Raw genomic sequence first — 16,461 nt, 5'->3', positions numbered from 1 at the left:
TAGTCTCCATATCAAATTATAGGCTAGGGTTGTCGGTTGTCTCAGAAAAAAAATACTGGATTAATAACCTAATGCTTCCTGGAGAGCTAGGGAAGTCTCCCCTGGACGATGTTAAGGCCTGGAGAGGTGTGAAGAGGCACTGCTGTCACTGATGCCTCGGGTGGGGCAGGCTCTGGAACTTTCTGCAACTTTGAGCAGGGGTAAGAAGGGGCACAGGTGATGGGTTGAAGCTGCTGCGCCATGCTATTCCTTCCAGGGGCAGTGAGAGGCGGGGGCCCTAGCCTCACCTGTCCTCAGCAGCTGCACTGAGTCACCTGGCTTTGCAGGCCTGGCCACTTTCCCCACGCAGGTGCCCCTGCTCAGCCTGGTGAAGCCAGCCAAGCCTTCTCCCTGGTAATGAGCATGAAGAAACCCTCTTCCACCATGCTGAGCCCTGGGAGGGATACAGTGAAGAAGAGGAAGGTTCTTAGCAACAGAAGCCAGGCTGACTTCTGTAGACAAGGAGTCTGGGTCTCTGACTTAGATACTACATCCAATGTGTTTTACACCAGCAAATCAGAGGGGCGGGAACTAGGGCAGAGCATGTGGCTAAGTGGTAGAGCAGGTGCCTAGCATGTGCAAAACCTTTTGTTTGATTTCTGGGCACTGCAACTAATAAAATAAAAATAAAATAAAATAAATTAAATAAAATAATAAATAAAATAAAATAAAATAAAATGAATCAAAATTTAATAACCTAAAAACAACAAAATAGGATCCAGCTAGAATGGTACTTCAGTGGTAGAACAGATGCTAGGACCAGGGGTCAATCCCCAGCGTCCTCCCTCCCGACAAAGGGAAAAGAGACAGTGGGCTTCGGTGACAGGCTCAGTTCTGCAATGGACTCCTCTTACCGGCGCTGGCCAGTGTTCTTGTGGGCCCAATCGTCCAGTTCTCTCCACCATTCTTTCCCACAACCACCCGTGCTTCCAGAGACACCCAGCTGCCCCAGGGTCTGGACACCAGGGCATCAGTGACTTCGGGAGTCCAGGGAATCCAGAGCAGGCTGGTGGGCAGCAGGGTCAAAAGGCTATGGAACAGTAAGGGTACAAACGCTGAGGCTGCCAGGTGCGGCAGGTCCCCGAGCGCCCTGTTTGTCAGCTGTAGGCTCTTAGATGTCTACCTGTAAAGTGGTGACTGTCAAGGCCTGCTCACGGGGGACTGGGAAGGCAGGGGTTCTGCACACAATCTCTGCCCTCCCATGGCATCCCATGAAGAAGGAACCCCATGGGTTATACTTCAGTGCATTGGCTCCTGGCTGCAGCCATCTTTCACGTGATTTCAAGTGTTCTCCACTAGGTACGTACAGCCCAGGGCCTGGTCTGTCCCACAGGACGGTCGAATCCATGATTTTTAGTGTTTCTTCCCCCTAGTCTGTGTCCCCTGCTGTTCAGGCAGGCAGGGCACAAGCAAGCCTGGAGCCTTATTTCCCTGGTATAAAGCCAGCCCATCCAATTCTAAGAGAATTCCTTAGTGTTTACCATGAAGCACTATGCCCACCCAAAAAGATGAGTTAGTTCTTTAACTTTCTTGGAGATGGAGAGATGGCTCCGTTTAGAGAGCTCACTACTCTTGCGCAGGACCCGTGTAGTTATCAGCACCACATCAGGCAGCTCACAACTGCCTATAACTGCGGCTCCAGTGGGTCCTATGCTCTCCTGAACTCCAAGGGCACCTGCATCACACGCACATTCCCACAGGGACACAAATGCACATAATTTAAAAACGTAAAAGACCTTTTCCAAAGCAGGTCACCAAAACGCAATAGATTAGCAGAGAATGAACTCCAGGGCTAATCTTCCACAGACCTGACTGAACTATGACGGACGTTAAGGAGGTCAGTGGGCCAGAGCGCACTGGTTCCCACTCGGTCTGTCCTTCCCTGGCCACATAAGCATGTGTGCAGCAAGAGCCACGGCAACTTGCCCAGACCCAGCAGGAGGCAGAGACCACTTCCATCTTCTCCAAAGCTGCCCCTCAGCTTTGAACTGTGAATATCCACATATGAAAAGAGGGAGTCGTGTTTCCTTCACAGAAGAAATATTTTATTCCACTTGAGAAAAATACAGAGATACAAGTTACAACTGTAACTTGTCTAAAACTCAGTGACATACTGATACTATTGCATAGCACCTTGGTCTGCCCAGACAGAACACATCTCTGAGCCGAGCTCACCCCCGCCCTCAGCAGGCAAGGTCACCAGGACAGTCATCTGACCCATCCAACCCCAGGGGCACTGACACTGCAGATCCCTTGTCATGTTCTACTTAGGAGCCTACACAGGACTGTGTACAGGCATCACAACCAGCCCCTAACACTTGAGACAGAATTCAGGGGAAAAGACATTCGTTGTCTAGTGAAAATGATTTTCCCGTGGGACTCTGAGCCCTGCCTGCTGAAGTTAATGGTAAAAAACATTTAAAAGAAATTTCACAGCCACAATGGTCATAAGCATCCAGATAGAAATCACTTAACATAATTGATGTTTATTGTATTGAGATTCACGGGTTTATTTTTGACCTCAAAATACTTATTCTGAAGATGACTTAAATTTGCTATTTACACCCTAGGCAGATTGTTTTTCAGACCAACTGAACAAGTACTATTCTGCTCCTCTGATCAGATGTCTAGGCCTAAGTGTCAAGTGGCCCCACCATCCCCCAAGCTCACCATTGGAGCAACCTGCCTGCCTTCTGTTCACCCTGGAGCTGAGCTCCCAGCCACCTCAGCCACTTCCCTGCTGTGACAAGGCAGGCTGACTTAGCCCTTTCTCCCACACCAGCACATGGATGGCTACTGCACCAGGGAGTGGTTGAGACAACCTGGGGCATCTTGCCCCCCCTCTGGTGTCTGGTGCTTTTAGAGCCTTTCACAACCAGAGTCACCTTGTTGGGGTTTGGATATGCTCCCCCCACCCACCCAAAGTCAAATATCTTAAAGGCTTGTGCTCACCTTGGCATTGGAAAGGAGTCGAAGCTTTAAGATCTGAGGTCTAGTGGGAGAGGCAAGGTCACTGCAGGCATGACCTTGAAGGTGATCCCAGGACCCAAGCTCCTTGTCTCTCCCTCTCTTCCTGGTCATAGGAACAATCTGTCCCACCACACTCTCCTCCATGATGTGTGTTCTTACCATAGGCGCCCCCAAATCAGGCCATGGGTTGAAACCTTGAGCCACGATTATTTTGTCCAGTAAGAGAAAGCTTACTGACTGACACGGCATCTGGTTTTAACACTGAGACACAGAATCTGGAAGTTTAAGGACAACACCCAAGAAGTAGAGTCATGGAGGAAGCGGGAAGAATACTCTGCTTCAGGCACACATGGTAGGGATGGGTGTGGAGGCTCACTGTTCTTGGCAACACTCGTCTGACAGTGGGTTGGCCTCAGAGGTGCATGTGTTAGACCCTTAATGGCGGATGTAGTCTCTTCAAACTACTTGCCAATAACAGCTGCTCCCAAGATGCCAACTGGGAGAATCCCGGGAGCCATCACCACAGAGATGCTCCTACTGTGAATCTGAGCGGTAGCCCTGTGTCTGGCTTAAGATATGCCCGTGTGTGAGACCATAAAGCTCCAACAGTGTGAGGGACCAGACTGCAGCTTAAGTAAAGGGTGGCAGTCTGGATGGAACATTCTCACTTCTGAAGTAGCACCACCTCAATGGGGCCGAGTGAAGAGGCAAGCATGCCAGGCTGTCACAACTGTAATTCGTCACTCTAAAACTCAATGACATACTGCACAGCACCTTGGTCTACCCAGACACAGGGCATGTCGCTGAGCCCACCCCCCACCATTAGCAGGCTGGGACACTGACAGCCATCTGACCCCACCTAACAGTGGGAGCGCCAACATCACAGATCCCTTATCACGTTCTACTTAGGCGCCCGCCCAGAAGGGCTATACAGGGACTCACGGCCAGCCCCCACGTGTCTTCAAGAAACAGCCACTAGTTTCATGTAAATGTCTCTCTTGCTGGGATGAATGATGACTGGGCTCCTGCATCCCTGGGTTAGGCTAGGCCATTCCTCAGTCCATACAATCCAGATTGACGTGGTAGCTTCTTTAACTGTCCATACATCCCAGGAAGCAAAAGGCAACACGCCCGGCAAACAGCCAGTGACAGCTACACAGCTCAAGGGCCACCTGCAAAGCATTGCCCACTCGAGAATAAATGAGCTTAGGCCCCTGCCTGGGTGGTTGAGCTGACCTGGCTGTCTGAAGCGGGGAGCGTGGGCACTGGAATTGCCAACCTGGGCGCTTGTGCTGGAACTGGGCTCAGGGTCATCGAGTCATTGGGGACAGCAGTGGCATTCAGGCTACTGGAGGCTTCCCCGGTGGCTTGTATTTTAAAGTAGACGAGGTAAAACACTGGCAACACAATCCCAATGAGAAGCATGAGGAAGACGGCATTCCACCACTGAATCCCGCAGTCTGCACCATCGCCTGGTGGCTTCTGGGTGGCGGGGAGCAGTGGCTGATCTGCGGCCTCCACGCAGCAGCTCTCACTGTGGAAGACTTCAGACCGCACAGCCCGCTCAATGTTCTCGTCGATTCCCTTAAAGAAATCCGTCAGGTGGTTCCCCTGGGCGCTCGCTCCAGCGGCAGCTTCATCTTCAGACAGTTCTCCCAGGGTCACTCTGGTCTCAGAGGATGGGGCCCCCAGGGGGGTGAGTTCTTGGTGGGTCTCTGTGAGGATGCCATGATTTCTCACCGGAATCTTGATGGACTTCAAAGCATACAGGTCTTGTTCCCTGATGAAGTTGTTCACTTTCTTGATATCTGCGACCTAGGGAAGCCAGGCATCATAAACATACAATGTTCCTTAAAACCAGTACCTAGCCCCAGCAGAAACCCTCAGCCTGCTGGGGTCCTACTGAAGAAAGCCCTGAAGGCCGGAAACTGCACCCACAGCCATCTTTGTTTTGCCTGAGTAACTTGAGCTTTAGATTTGGAGGGTCTTTGGTTTTTAACCTCTTAATGAATAGCTTAGAAAGCAACGGTTCTACTTTGAACAATTCCAGCTCAGTTTGGGAAAGTGTTGTGAGTACACGAAAGCCTCAGATGAACTAGGACCAACACTGCTGCCCTTTCTGTCAAGCTCCGAGGCCACAGTGCCCGCCTCTCCTACCAGAATCCAGTCGAGCAAGAGGCCAGACAAGCTCCCTGAAGCCAGAGCTGGCCCTGGGCACACTCAGGGACTCCACCACCTGATGGCTCCCTCAGGATGCTGCCTCAGCGCTGTCCCAGAAGCCATGCAGGCACAGGAACTTAGTTCCTGAACAGCAGTGACTCCAGGTGAGTTCACCTTGGGGAGGTCCTACTTCTCTCACTAGAAGCACGTTAGGAAATCAGCAGTCAGCCTAGGAGTTCCAGACTGAGGTTTTTCCACTCCCAGCTACGGAAAGGGGGCCGTGACGGGATTGTATTCAGTAACACAAAGCTTCTAACAGAAAAGGAGGGGCAGGAAGCCAAATTTTAAATTTCCCCTCACGCTACTTTTGAAAAACTTATCTAGAATGTGTAAGCACAACCCAGAGTTTATTATTCTGCTCCATAGTGTGGGGTTACTTTATTCAGCAACCACTTTTAGAGACTGATTGAACTGGCTCGAGGGAAGCTTTTTATCTGAAACCTAACAGCTTTCTCGTTCTTTGCACACAAAACGAACAGCATGTGTATTCGTTGCCAACTGGAACTGGACCTGTTCGTGGGGGCACTAAAAATCCACTCTGGGTTTGTTTATCGACCATCACTCTGACAGGCTTACTCAGTCTACCTCTCAAAACTTTGTTGGGAAGGCTTTGTTTTTCAGCCCATGGTCTTATGCCTACGGAAGCAGATGGTAAGACCCAAACACAAAGGCTGATGTAATACAAAGATGCCATGTGTCCCTGGAGACCAGCCTCTACTACTCTGGGAAAGATTCCCACACCCACACAATCTTTTTGCTCATTTGGATCTTGTTAGATAAACAATAGACCATTTTTGTTTTTTAATTGTGTAGCTGATGCAGCCTGGGCAAAAGCTGCTACACAATGTATAGCATGGGGTTAGCAGTGGGGAAACGAGCCGTTTTGATGCAGGAGAAAAGAGCGATTCCAGAAATGCTTTCCTACTTACTTTGCCACTGTTAATCACTCTGAATGCTAAAAACATAATTAAAGAGAAAGATATGGTTATACAAACGCACAGGACAGAGGCTAGACCATACAGTTCTACTAGAGAGAAGGCAAAACCTCTACCAGTCGAAGCAGCGAATGTCAGGAAAAGGTCGCAAGAATACAAGTAGTGAGAAAAGTTAAGCATGCCAAGGACACTGGGCCAAACTCCACCTACCATCTCCAGCCCCTAAGATCTCAAATCCCAGGTGCTCAAAAGACCACACAGTTTCATAGCGTCACTGTGAAAGTCAGGGCAAAGGAAAACACACCCTTAACTGAGGTTCCCAACTAACTGACCGGTCGGCTTACTCGGGGACTGAACCAGCTTACTTTGCAGCCATACTGGAGAGCCAGCTTGTTGAGGCTGTCCTCCTGAGCCAGCTCCCGCTGCAGCAGAACCATGTTGCCTGCTCCGGGCTGCTGAGGGTGTTGGATGCTGTTCTTCTGGCGCTCCTTGCCCCGGGGTCGTAACACCACATGATGTGACTCTTCCTCAGAGGAGTCTCCGGAGTCCCCACTGCCATTCTTGAACATGTAAACGTGGCTGTTTGGAGTCCTACAAACAACGGCTGGGCCTTGGAAGGTCTTGGCTAACACTTCCTTCTGCCTCATTTTCTTAAGTGAAAACCAAACCTGGGGTTAATTCTACACAAATGCCACTCATGCCCCTCTGACTTCCTAAAGAGAACTGTCTCGTTAGTAATTTCCTAATATTGCGAATACTTAGCAAGCACCCACAGGACGGATCGACAACATCCTCACACCTAGCCCACACAGGACTTAGGCAGAATAGAATCATGCTTTCCCTAACTGCTATGTACAAAAAAAAAAAAAAAAAAAAAAAAAAAAAAAATCCCAAGATTCCCCACCCTTCTTCCCTGTCCACAGCTGTGCCTCCCCCAGCCCACACACAGAAGCCACTTGTGCCTCAGAGTACTGTTCTTAGCAACCAGATACTGAGAACTTAACATTCAGAATCTTTGTACAGAAACTTCGTGAGGCATTCCAAGGTGTCTTCTGGAAGGCCAAAGCCAGAGCTGAGGGCAACCATGGGTCACAAAGTCTCTTATTTTGACTCTGGCTGACTCTGACCCGAGAGGCAGGCAAAGGGGAAAAAAATGCCTGTCGAAGCTCAATCTGCGTTTTTCTCGAGGCCACTCTGCATTCATTACACACACACACACCCCATGCGCCCTTTATTGTCACCTAGAGCCAAACGCCAGAGCCACAACTAACCTCCTTCCCCTTCCAAATGGCTCGAATAGGACGCTAGGCATTCCTGGCGGTGCCGTCCCAGAGGCCCTTTAGAGAGGCCAGCCAGCCTCAGCTCATCTCCCTCCGGTCTCGGATTTCTGAGCCCCTGACACCCGGGGCGGCCAGAAGAGACCTCCGTTTCCCTTCAGTGACAGGGTGGGGTGTCCCTAAGCAGGAGATAAACAAATTTGAGGCGGCCCCACCCCTGGGCCTACACGGGCCGGGCCCCAACCTTCCATGGAGCAGACATCCTGCCACCCCCCCAAGCCGGCACCAGCCCTCCCCGGACACAGCCACGGCCACCAGCCCGGGAGTAGCAGCCCGCCCCCGAGCCCACGGTGACAAGCGACCCCACACCAGCCCGGGTCCCCCAAGCCAACTCCAGGACAGCCCCTGCTCCAGGTCCGGGTACCTCGCTCCCAGACTCCGCGGCCGCCGCGCCCGCCGATTGGCTGCGCTAAGCAGCTCTTCCGGGGGCGGGGCCTGAGAGTCAACCAATGACTTCAGAGGAGGGAGAGCCCTGGCCGAGCCGGAAGGTGCTGAGAGGTCAGGACGCCCGAAGGGGCGGGCCCTGATGGGCGGGGCTCCAGGGTGGGGCTCCAGCGCCCGGCCCAGGACCTTCGCCCCTCAGCCCTCTGGCCCCGGCAGTTCCCAGTTCCACTTCTGAGGCAGGCCTGGAACTCGGCCTCTTCTGTGGTGGCCACGGCTTTCTACTGAGCCTCCGTCTTCTTCCCGGCAAGAGAGATCTTTGATCCCTAGCCAGGAGCGTCCCCAGCACTGCAGCCTGACCCTTGGGTCCTCGACTCTCCATCCTTTGATGGGCCGGATGGTTGCCAGCCCCCGCCCGGAGATAAAGAAATGTCCAGGGATGTGAAATATTGCCGTGACAACACAGACCAGATTTAGATAAACAAGAATATCTACCACCTGTGGCTAGCCAGAGAGAGCCCCTGCTACTCGGAAAAGAAAGGAAAAGCAGGAAATAATCTGTGGCAATGATTGCAACAAACACAGCCAAGGGCTAAAATCCTGGAGTAAGATGCATCCAATAAATAAAGAAGACACTAAGTGACTGGACCTGCAATGCACCAAAGATGGCTGACTGGCAACTGGGCCAAGGTGTTAAATCTCTCTGGGAATCAACACAAAACAAGAGCCCAGAAAGCCCCCCTATGGCTTAGAATAAAGCTAAAAGTCTTCTTCTAAATGTCTACCGCCAGGGGGGCACTGGGTCATGGCCCTCTCTGCCAGCCAGCCACAGGGCCCTTCTCTCTGGCTTTAAATATCTGGTGTTTGAGGTTAGGCTTGCTAATATGCCTAACAGTTCCTTTAGACACACACTCATGTCCCCCACTGAGGTATTTATGGTGTGTGACAGCTTCCCCCGCTTGGATGAGGCTGCATGAGAAATTTGAGGGGTATGACCCACCCATCAAAGTGTGCCAGGGGCCCTACCACAGAACAGATCCAATGCTCTGAACCTAAGACAGCAGAGACCAAGCCCACAAGCAGAGATGTCCACTCAGTCCTCCAACCCTTGTCAAACATGTTGTCTCTTCCCAGGTCTGGCCTTGTCCTGGGAAGGAGGATGCGAGATGGCAGGGCTAACTATTTAGCTTCCAGGATATGGCTCCAAACTCCAGGGCTGAGCGGAGAACTATATTTCCTAAGTATTGTCTTTTCATTTTGTAAAGAGAAATGGCAGAGGCAGGGCAGCTAACAGCAGTCACAAGCCATGCCAGGAGAGAAGCAGAGTCTAAAGCCAGTTGGACACTCACAAACTGACCTTGACCCTGAGCTTCCTGAGCCTTGGTCCCCTTCTTCTACTGTGTTGTCCCTGATGCCTGGGATGGCCACCCAGTCCTGCCTGCAACAATTCCAGAATATGCCTGTTATCAGAGCACAATTATTAGGAAAGCCACTTCTCTTAGTGGCCAGACACGGCCTGCACTTCCATGCATGGCAGTTTGCTCGTTGTCTGTGTACACGACACACACTCCTCACGAAGCCCCAGCAGTCATTGCTAGTTCTTCATGGCTCAGATGGCTGTCGGTGACCAAGTCAACCCTGACCAATCAGCCAAGATGGTCAGAGGTGGCGAGAGTGATCCATCGTCTCGATTAGGTTTCTTCTGTGATGTGTTCTCCAGCGACTCAGGAAAATCCAGTGGCTGCTGGAACACAGCCGTCTTCCCATAAAGGGGAAAGAATGAAAGGCTCTGGTTTCCACTTGTGGACAAGTCGTGTTAGAAAGGAAGCCTTTGGAAGAAGCACGGCTGTGAGTAGTAGAGCTGGCCACACCAAGATGATGCCGATGTTCGTGGGAGGGTGGGTATGAACAGCATGAAAGGAATAGGTTGTGTTTTCTACATTAAATATCATTGAAAAGTTAAAGAAGGGGAAGAGGAGATGCTCAGTGGGTAAAGCATTTGCCGCACAAGGTCTGGAGTTTGAATCCTCAGAAGCCCATGTGTGGGTCTGTATTTCCACTGCTCCAGTGGGGGGGTCAGGGGTGGACAAAGAGACTCCCTGGAAGCCTTGGGGCCAGCTAGACTGGAGTACTCACTGGTAAACATCAAAAGATCCTGTCTCAAACACGTGGGAATGCATACAGGCCTCTGAGGTGGTCCTTCAACTGCTATACACGTGCATGACATACATGCCCATACTCACACACAGGAACATGCATGCACACATAAGAGAGAAAGAGAGAGAGGAATTTAAAATGGAGAAAATTCAAAGAAATTATCATGAATTGTACAGAAACGTTTGCCATCTTTGATATGTTCGTATCTTTAAAATATAAAAAAAAGCATTCACATCTAAGCAAGAAAAGACACTCCATAGAAAAATTGCCAAATTACATAAAGAACTCATTAAGAGATACAGGAAAGCAATCCTCATTATCCTTACAGTCAAATACATGTAAACTCAAGTGGCGTCAAGATATTCTTTCTAGGTAACAGATGTGGGAAAGGCACCACACTGTCATGTGTGTTCTGCGGAACAAGGTTGGGAAAGTAGACAAAGGAATAAGTATAATGGGAGCTCTGGTGAGATCAGGAAGCAGTGACTTTGTACATTGTGTCCCATTAGAGTCTGATTCTGAGCTCCCATGCTTAGGGATTGCCCAGTGAAGTGATCAAGACTTGTTAAAAGATTCAGCTACCAGAATATTTCTGACAATGAGGAACAGGGGAAGAGAATCAGTTAGCTCTTTCATGGAGTGGGATTAAGCAGACCCATTTAATCTTGAAGCACAGTTATTGACTTGGAAAGGCTATTGTGATTAGGAAGAACTGTCTTCACAATCCCCCAAAAGCCATATAAAGAGAAAAATTCCCATGGCACCACCCTACACATACCCAGGGGTAGCAGAGAGTCTTCTTTAAGTGACTTTAGCCTGAGTTGTGTTCATTTGCCTTCTTCGTCTGGCCTGCTATGAGCATCCGTCACGGTGCCTCAAATCATGCGCTCTCCAGTCGAGGAGTCCCACTCTGAAATGCCCTCACCTGTGTCTGCAGGAAGCATGCTCACACTTGAGTTTTCTCATCTATGAACTGGGGTCTGAAATAACACCTGCCACTGTGAAGATTAAACGTTGCTAGGATGATCCCTGATGAGTGTTCAGCAGGCTCTGTTCATCTGGTAATCAGGAAATGCTGGCTGCAATATCCTCAAGATATTGTACATAATTAGAAGCACAGAGTTCATTTCACTAAAGAAATTCCTATTCAGGCTTGCTGTGGTGTGAACTTCTGTATCCCCTTCCATTGCTGTTGAAATCCCGCCCTCCAGGGTAAGCTTTTAGAAGGCCGAGCTGTAGAAAGGGGAATGGGATCAGTGTCCTTGTGAAGTGGATGGATGGCTTCCTTGCCCTATTTCTACCACAAGAACACGGAGAGAAGGCAGCAGTCTGCCACCTGGAAGAGACACCCACCCCATCCCCCATCCTTGAACCACACCACTGCCACCACCACTGATTCAGGGCTTTCTATTCCTGGAACTGTGGGAAATGAGTCTGAGGCACTTTGTCAAAGCATCTGAAACTGACCGAGACTGGGCTCTAACATGAACATCCGGAGGGCCCAGTCTTGCACAGGAACAGGTTCATCAAGTGAAGTTTAATTCCCTTTGTCTGTTTATCCATTTACATCACACTCAATTGTGCCCAGGGCTGAGGGTGGGAGATTCCTGGAGACAGGAACCTGTTGAACAGAGTAAGCGTGTGCTAAGTAGATGTCAACTGGGACCACTGCCCTTCAGACCCAAGAAACTTCCTTAGGGAGCATGATGCCCTCTAGAATGGACTATTTTAGAGGTTTCCTGTGGACCGTCACAGGTTACTTCAGGCCACTCGCCCTTGCCTGTGTCAAGTCAGGGCTGCTTAGAGGTCCTCACCTTAGGGTTCAGCTCAGTTTCCTCAGAGTCAGACCCACATTCCTTCTGTATGCTGTGGGTAGGCATTGAAAGGTTTTAGAGGTGGGGCTTGACACCTTCCGGTGAGGAGTAAGACCTCATCCCCAACGTCTCCCCTCAATCCATTTTTCCTATCCTTCAACTTTCTCTAGTAATCCTTTGAACTGAGCTTCAACATTTGGGAATTATATCCAGGGTTTAGAAGGTCTAATTCAATGTCTCCTCCCAAGTTCCTCAAGATGGAGCATCTGACATCCTCCCCATCACTCATCACTGTGATGATATATTGTGTACCCCAATAAAGCTTACCTGGGAATCAGAGGACAGAAAGCTAGCCACTAAGTTAGACACAGAGGTCAGGCAGTGGTGGCACACACCTTTAATCCTATCACTTGGGAGGCAGAGATCTGTCTGGATCTCTATTAGTTCAAGGCCACACTGGGCTATATGAGAGAAATAGAACCAGGCAGTGGTGCCTTTAATCCCAGGAAGTAATATAGCAGGACACAGAAAGGTATATAAGGCATGAGGAAACAGGAACTTGCTCTCTTGAGGTTGAGGATTTTGTAGAGTTAAGCTAGTGGCTGGCTGTTCTGTTTCTCTGATCTTTCAGCTTTCACCTCAATATCTGACTCTGGTTTTTTTTTTTATTATTATTATAAGACCTTTTAAGATTCATGTTAAACATCACTCAGATCCATTGGCAAGTCTAAGCAAGGTTTCAATTTTCACATCTCATCAAGACATCAATGCTTCTTTGCTGATGCTACAAAGACCTGGGCTCTTGAGAAGTTGGAAGCACTAATTCCTTGGGTCAGTATTTACCCAAGAAATGAAGACTAGAACAGGACGAGACACGGGTGTGTGATTCACAATTGCCCAAATCAATCCCTGAATAGCAAAGTTGATGATGGCACTTCTACAGTAAAAATCCCTCAGGGATGAAAAGTAACCCATGATGTATGGGGTCCTCTGAGCAAATCTCAAAAGCATGATGTCAAGGGAAAGAAACCAGATGTCTTAAATGACAGTGTTGAGTTTGCAAAATAATAGGAACAGAAATCAGGATTATTAGAGATGGAGGCAGAGGTGGGGTGAGAGAATGGGATTTGTTTATAAAGTGGTTCACAGAACTTTCTGGAAAAACAGAAATGTTCTAATTTTTAATTTCAGTAAATTACTTTTCAGTAAGCTTGAGTTAAAAGGGGCATGAAGCTCCTCAAAAATTCAAGCATAGACTTAGATGATCCAGCCCACTTCTGGGCACGTAACACAAAGTATGGTCTGTATACCAAAAAAGCACATGGCAGCATTCTCATAGTAGCCAAACGTTGGGACCATTCCAGGCACCTACCAACAGGTGCATGGCTACAGCAAACGTGATAGAGGCATACTTGGATTATCACTTAGCCTTGAAATGGAAGGAGCTTCCGACACACACTGCAACATGGATGTTTCCTGAGGACATTCTGTTGAGTGAAGTAAGCCAATTAGAAAAGAGTCAAAAAAAAAAAACCTATGACCCATTTATAAGGGGTCTCGTCTTGGAATATATGAACTCAGAGACAGAAAGGTGTGCATTAGCATTGTTGGTTGTTTTGCTCTTTGGGGAGCTTGCCACCCAGCTCCCAAATAAATCACACACTGAGACTTATTCTTACTTATAAATGCCTGGCCTTTAGTGTGGCTTGTTTCTAGCCAGCTTTTCTTATCTTGAATTATCTTGTTTATCTTTTGCCTCTGAACTTTTTCCTTTTCTTACTTCTGTATTTCTTACTTGTACTCTTACTCTGCGGCTGGCTGTGTGGCTGACCCCTAGCATCTTCCTCTCCTTGTTCTCTTGCTCTTTCTTCTTTTCTCCCAGATTTCTCCTTCTATTTATTCTCTCTGCCTGCCAGCCCCACCTATCCTTTCTCCTGCCTTGCTATTGGCCATTCAGCTCTTTATTAGACTGTCAGGTGTTTTAGACAGGCACAGTAACACAGCTTCACAGAGTTAAACAAATGCAACATAAAAGAACATTTTGCATTATTAAACAAATGTTCCATCGCATTAACAAATGTAACACACCTTAAAATAATATTCTACAACACGTTAGTGCTCAGGGCCTCTAGGGTACAGGTGTTTGATATTATAGCAGTAAGATGTGGGGCCTTTAAGAGCTGATGAATGGGGTTAAAGACCTCACTTCCTCAGACTGCTGGCTTTTCTACTTTGGGGAAGACATGGCTTTTCTCCCCCCACCCCCACCTCCGCCCAGGATGGCTCAGCAACACACACCATCCTTGAAGCAGAGAAGCCCTCTCCAAGCAGACAACAGAGCCTCCTGGCAGTTTGATATCAGATTCCTCCTCAGCCTTCAGAATGGTAAGGAAACAAATGTCTGCCCTTTGTAAATTACTTCATCTCAGTGGTCTGTAATAACAGCACAAATGGACCAGGTAATGGGAGGGAGGAGAGAGAATGGAGTGATTACTGCTCCCGAGCTTGTTTCAAACTCACCATAGAACTAAAGATGACCATGAACTCCTGACCCTCCCGCTTCAACCTACTGTGTAATAGGATTACAGGTATGAGCCATCAAGCATGTTTTTATGGGTGCTGGGAATCAAACCCAGGGCCTCAGGCATGCTAGGCCAGCACCCTCTCCGCTGAACCATATCTTCAAAAGGACTCTGTGTGTTCTGGGTTTGCTGGCCGCTTGTGTGAAATATGAGCGTTGTGGAGGAAGCCATCCCACCAGGAAATTCTCACCCTGGCAAGGTAGCTACTCACCACATGGGTCCGTTGAACCTTAGGAAGTGAACTGCTCAGACTGAGGTACAGACGAACTAACTACAAACATCACCCTAGATTTTTGTTAAATGATGCTTTAATTTAGCGTGTGTGTGTGTGTGTGTGTGTGTGTGTGTGTGTGTGTGTAAGTAAGTCAGAGGACAGCTTGCTTGAGTGTGTTCTCTCCTTCCACCATGTAGGGCCTGGGAATCCAACTCTAGCCATTGTGTCTTCATTGGCTGAGCCATCCTCCTGGGCCCACACTGGGTTTTAAATGCTCAGTATACAGAAAGAGGCTGAAGTGCCTTTGGTATAACTTAGATGTTATGCTGTCAAAATTAATTCCACCAGTTTGTTTTAGTTTTTCTTATTCTGGCTACTAGAAAATATAAACACATTTTGGTGCATATTCTGTGGGACAGCCCTACTCTGGGGCCTCCCTGCTGGAGCTGAAATCCAGTGTCTGAAACTTCCCTGGCTGGAGGCCTCCTCTCTAAAGGGCCTTGTTTAACATGCAGAGATACGGGAAGTCAGGAGGGTGTCAGGCCAGGCAGTTGATAACTTGACAGACTAGGACAGAGAAGGGAGCCAAGGGTGGTGTCCAAAAGACTCCTGTGCCTTGCCACCCTGCCTGGCCTGGCTCTGGCCTTCTGCCCCTGCCCACCTCCTCCTCCGGGCAGTAGGATTGGGGGCATCAAGGAAGTGGGTAAGGTTCAGAGCCTTCAAGTTAGCTGAAGATCAGGGGCTCTTCTACCAGGAAGGTGAGGGTTGGAGCTGTATTAGTGGTGTTTGTGGGGCCAGAGTATAAGTGGGTCACCCAGACTAAGGGCCAGGTGGAAGCAATATGCAGCCAGGGACTGAGGAGTGACAGAAACAGAGGTCACACAGGTTGTTCCTGCATCCCACAAAAACCATTCAGGGTATCCGATGGATTGCTGCTTACAGGGCCTGTTTGGGGGAGTTCTGGGTTACCAAAAGTGGGCCAGCATATTAGGCTGTAGGTGGTAAGGTCCTAGTGTTTCCCAGGCTGTGGAACCTTTCACTTATACATAGGAGCAAGTTCCCCAAGGGCCTATGCCAACTGTTCCTACCCTAAAACAGACGGCAAGCCCAGGAATCTTGTGTATACAGAACATTCTCAATGTTCGATTGCTCAGAACTTGGATGGGACCTAACAAGCCAGGGTTGGCCACTTGTCCTCAACAGGCCTTTAGAGACATGCTGGAAAGTTGAGAGGGGGTTTACAGTTCAGCACGATGGGATGAGGAACAGGAGACTCCAGTGACCCCAAGTCCATCTTCAGGCTTCCGACATGAGACTTAGGTTTACACAGAAGGCAAGAAGTATGCACAGCCAAGGAGCCCAGGTCAAGGTGTGGTCCTGTTCACAGTGACTCATAATTGTCTCAGCCCTTTGCTCCTGGGCTGTCCTTCCAGTTGTCAGAACAATGTGAAATCCCTTCTGGGAGACAAGCTCTCTGACTGTGACCGAGGTCCCAGCCTTTCCTGTTTCCCATCATGAGACTCTGGGAAATTCCAGTTCCTTGAGGTTCATTGTCTCAATGGCCTGATAGTGGAAGGGAGGGGCATGGCATCTTTCTTTAGAATGGCTCTCTGCCCCATGGCTACAGCGCCACACTTTATTCAACATAATGGGCTGGAGTGTATATTGGAATAGTAAGGGACTGCAGAGCAGATGGTCTCTTCAAGGATGGAGGACACCCAACCCCCATCGTGGAGGAACTGCTCTGTCCTGGACCCTCAGAGCCTTACAAGATGTCACAGGCTTTTGAAAAGTTAAGTCTCAGAGGCAGTC

The 16,461-nt window shown here is 49.1% G+C and overlaps 1 protein-coding gene across 2 annotated transcripts; it reads right to left on the bottom strand.

Annotated features, from left to right (window-relative positions):
- Positions 1 to 2,062: 2,062 nt before the first annotated feature.
- On the bottom strand, positions 2,063 to 7,499 carry Lysmd4 (LysM domain containing 4). Of its 2 annotated transcripts, XM_036206113.1 has the most exons (4): positions 7,436 to 7,499; positions 6,530 to 6,814; positions 6,159 to 6,184; positions 4,761 to 4,824 (listed from the first exon to the last, which is right to left on the bottom strand). In XM_036206113.1, exons 2-3 carry the CDS (start codon positions 6,809 to 6,811, stop codon positions 6,173 to 6,175), a joined length of 294 nt encoding a protein of 97 aa, XP_036062006.1. In that variant the 5' UTR covers positions 6,812 to 6,814; positions 7,436 to 7,499; the 3' UTR covers positions 4,761 to 4,824; positions 6,159 to 6,172. The 2 variants fall into 2 exon arrangements, with proteins under 2 accessions (XP_036061997.1, XP_036062006.1); XM_036206104.1 differs by lacking the exon at positions 6,159 to 6,184 and having other exon boundaries at positions 2,063 to 4,824.
- Between the last annotated feature and the right edge of the window lie 8,962 nt (positions 7,500 to 16,461).

Source organism: Onychomys torridus, chromosome 1 (genome assembly GCF_903995425.1).
Source record: "Onychomys torridus chromosome 1, mOncTor1.1, whole genome shotgun sequence".
NCBI classification, from domain to species: Eukaryota; Metazoa; Chordata; class Mammalia; order Rodentia; family Cricetidae; genus Onychomys; species Onychomys torridus.
The sequence above is the reverse complement of the archived record's forward strand: the minus strand, read 5'-3'. Positions and strand labels throughout refer to the sequence as shown.

Excerpts from the sequence above, each read along its gene's own strand:
- Lysmd4 (XM_036206104.1), bottom strand. The coding sequence starts at position 6,811 with ATGAGGCAGAAGGAAGTGTTAGCCAAGACCTTCCAAGGCCCAGCCGTT. Across the intron at positions 4,825-6,529 it reads CTCTCCAGTATGGCTGCAAA|GTCGCAGATATCAAGAAAGT; the intron begins GTAAGCTGGTTC and ends TGGCTTCCCTAG.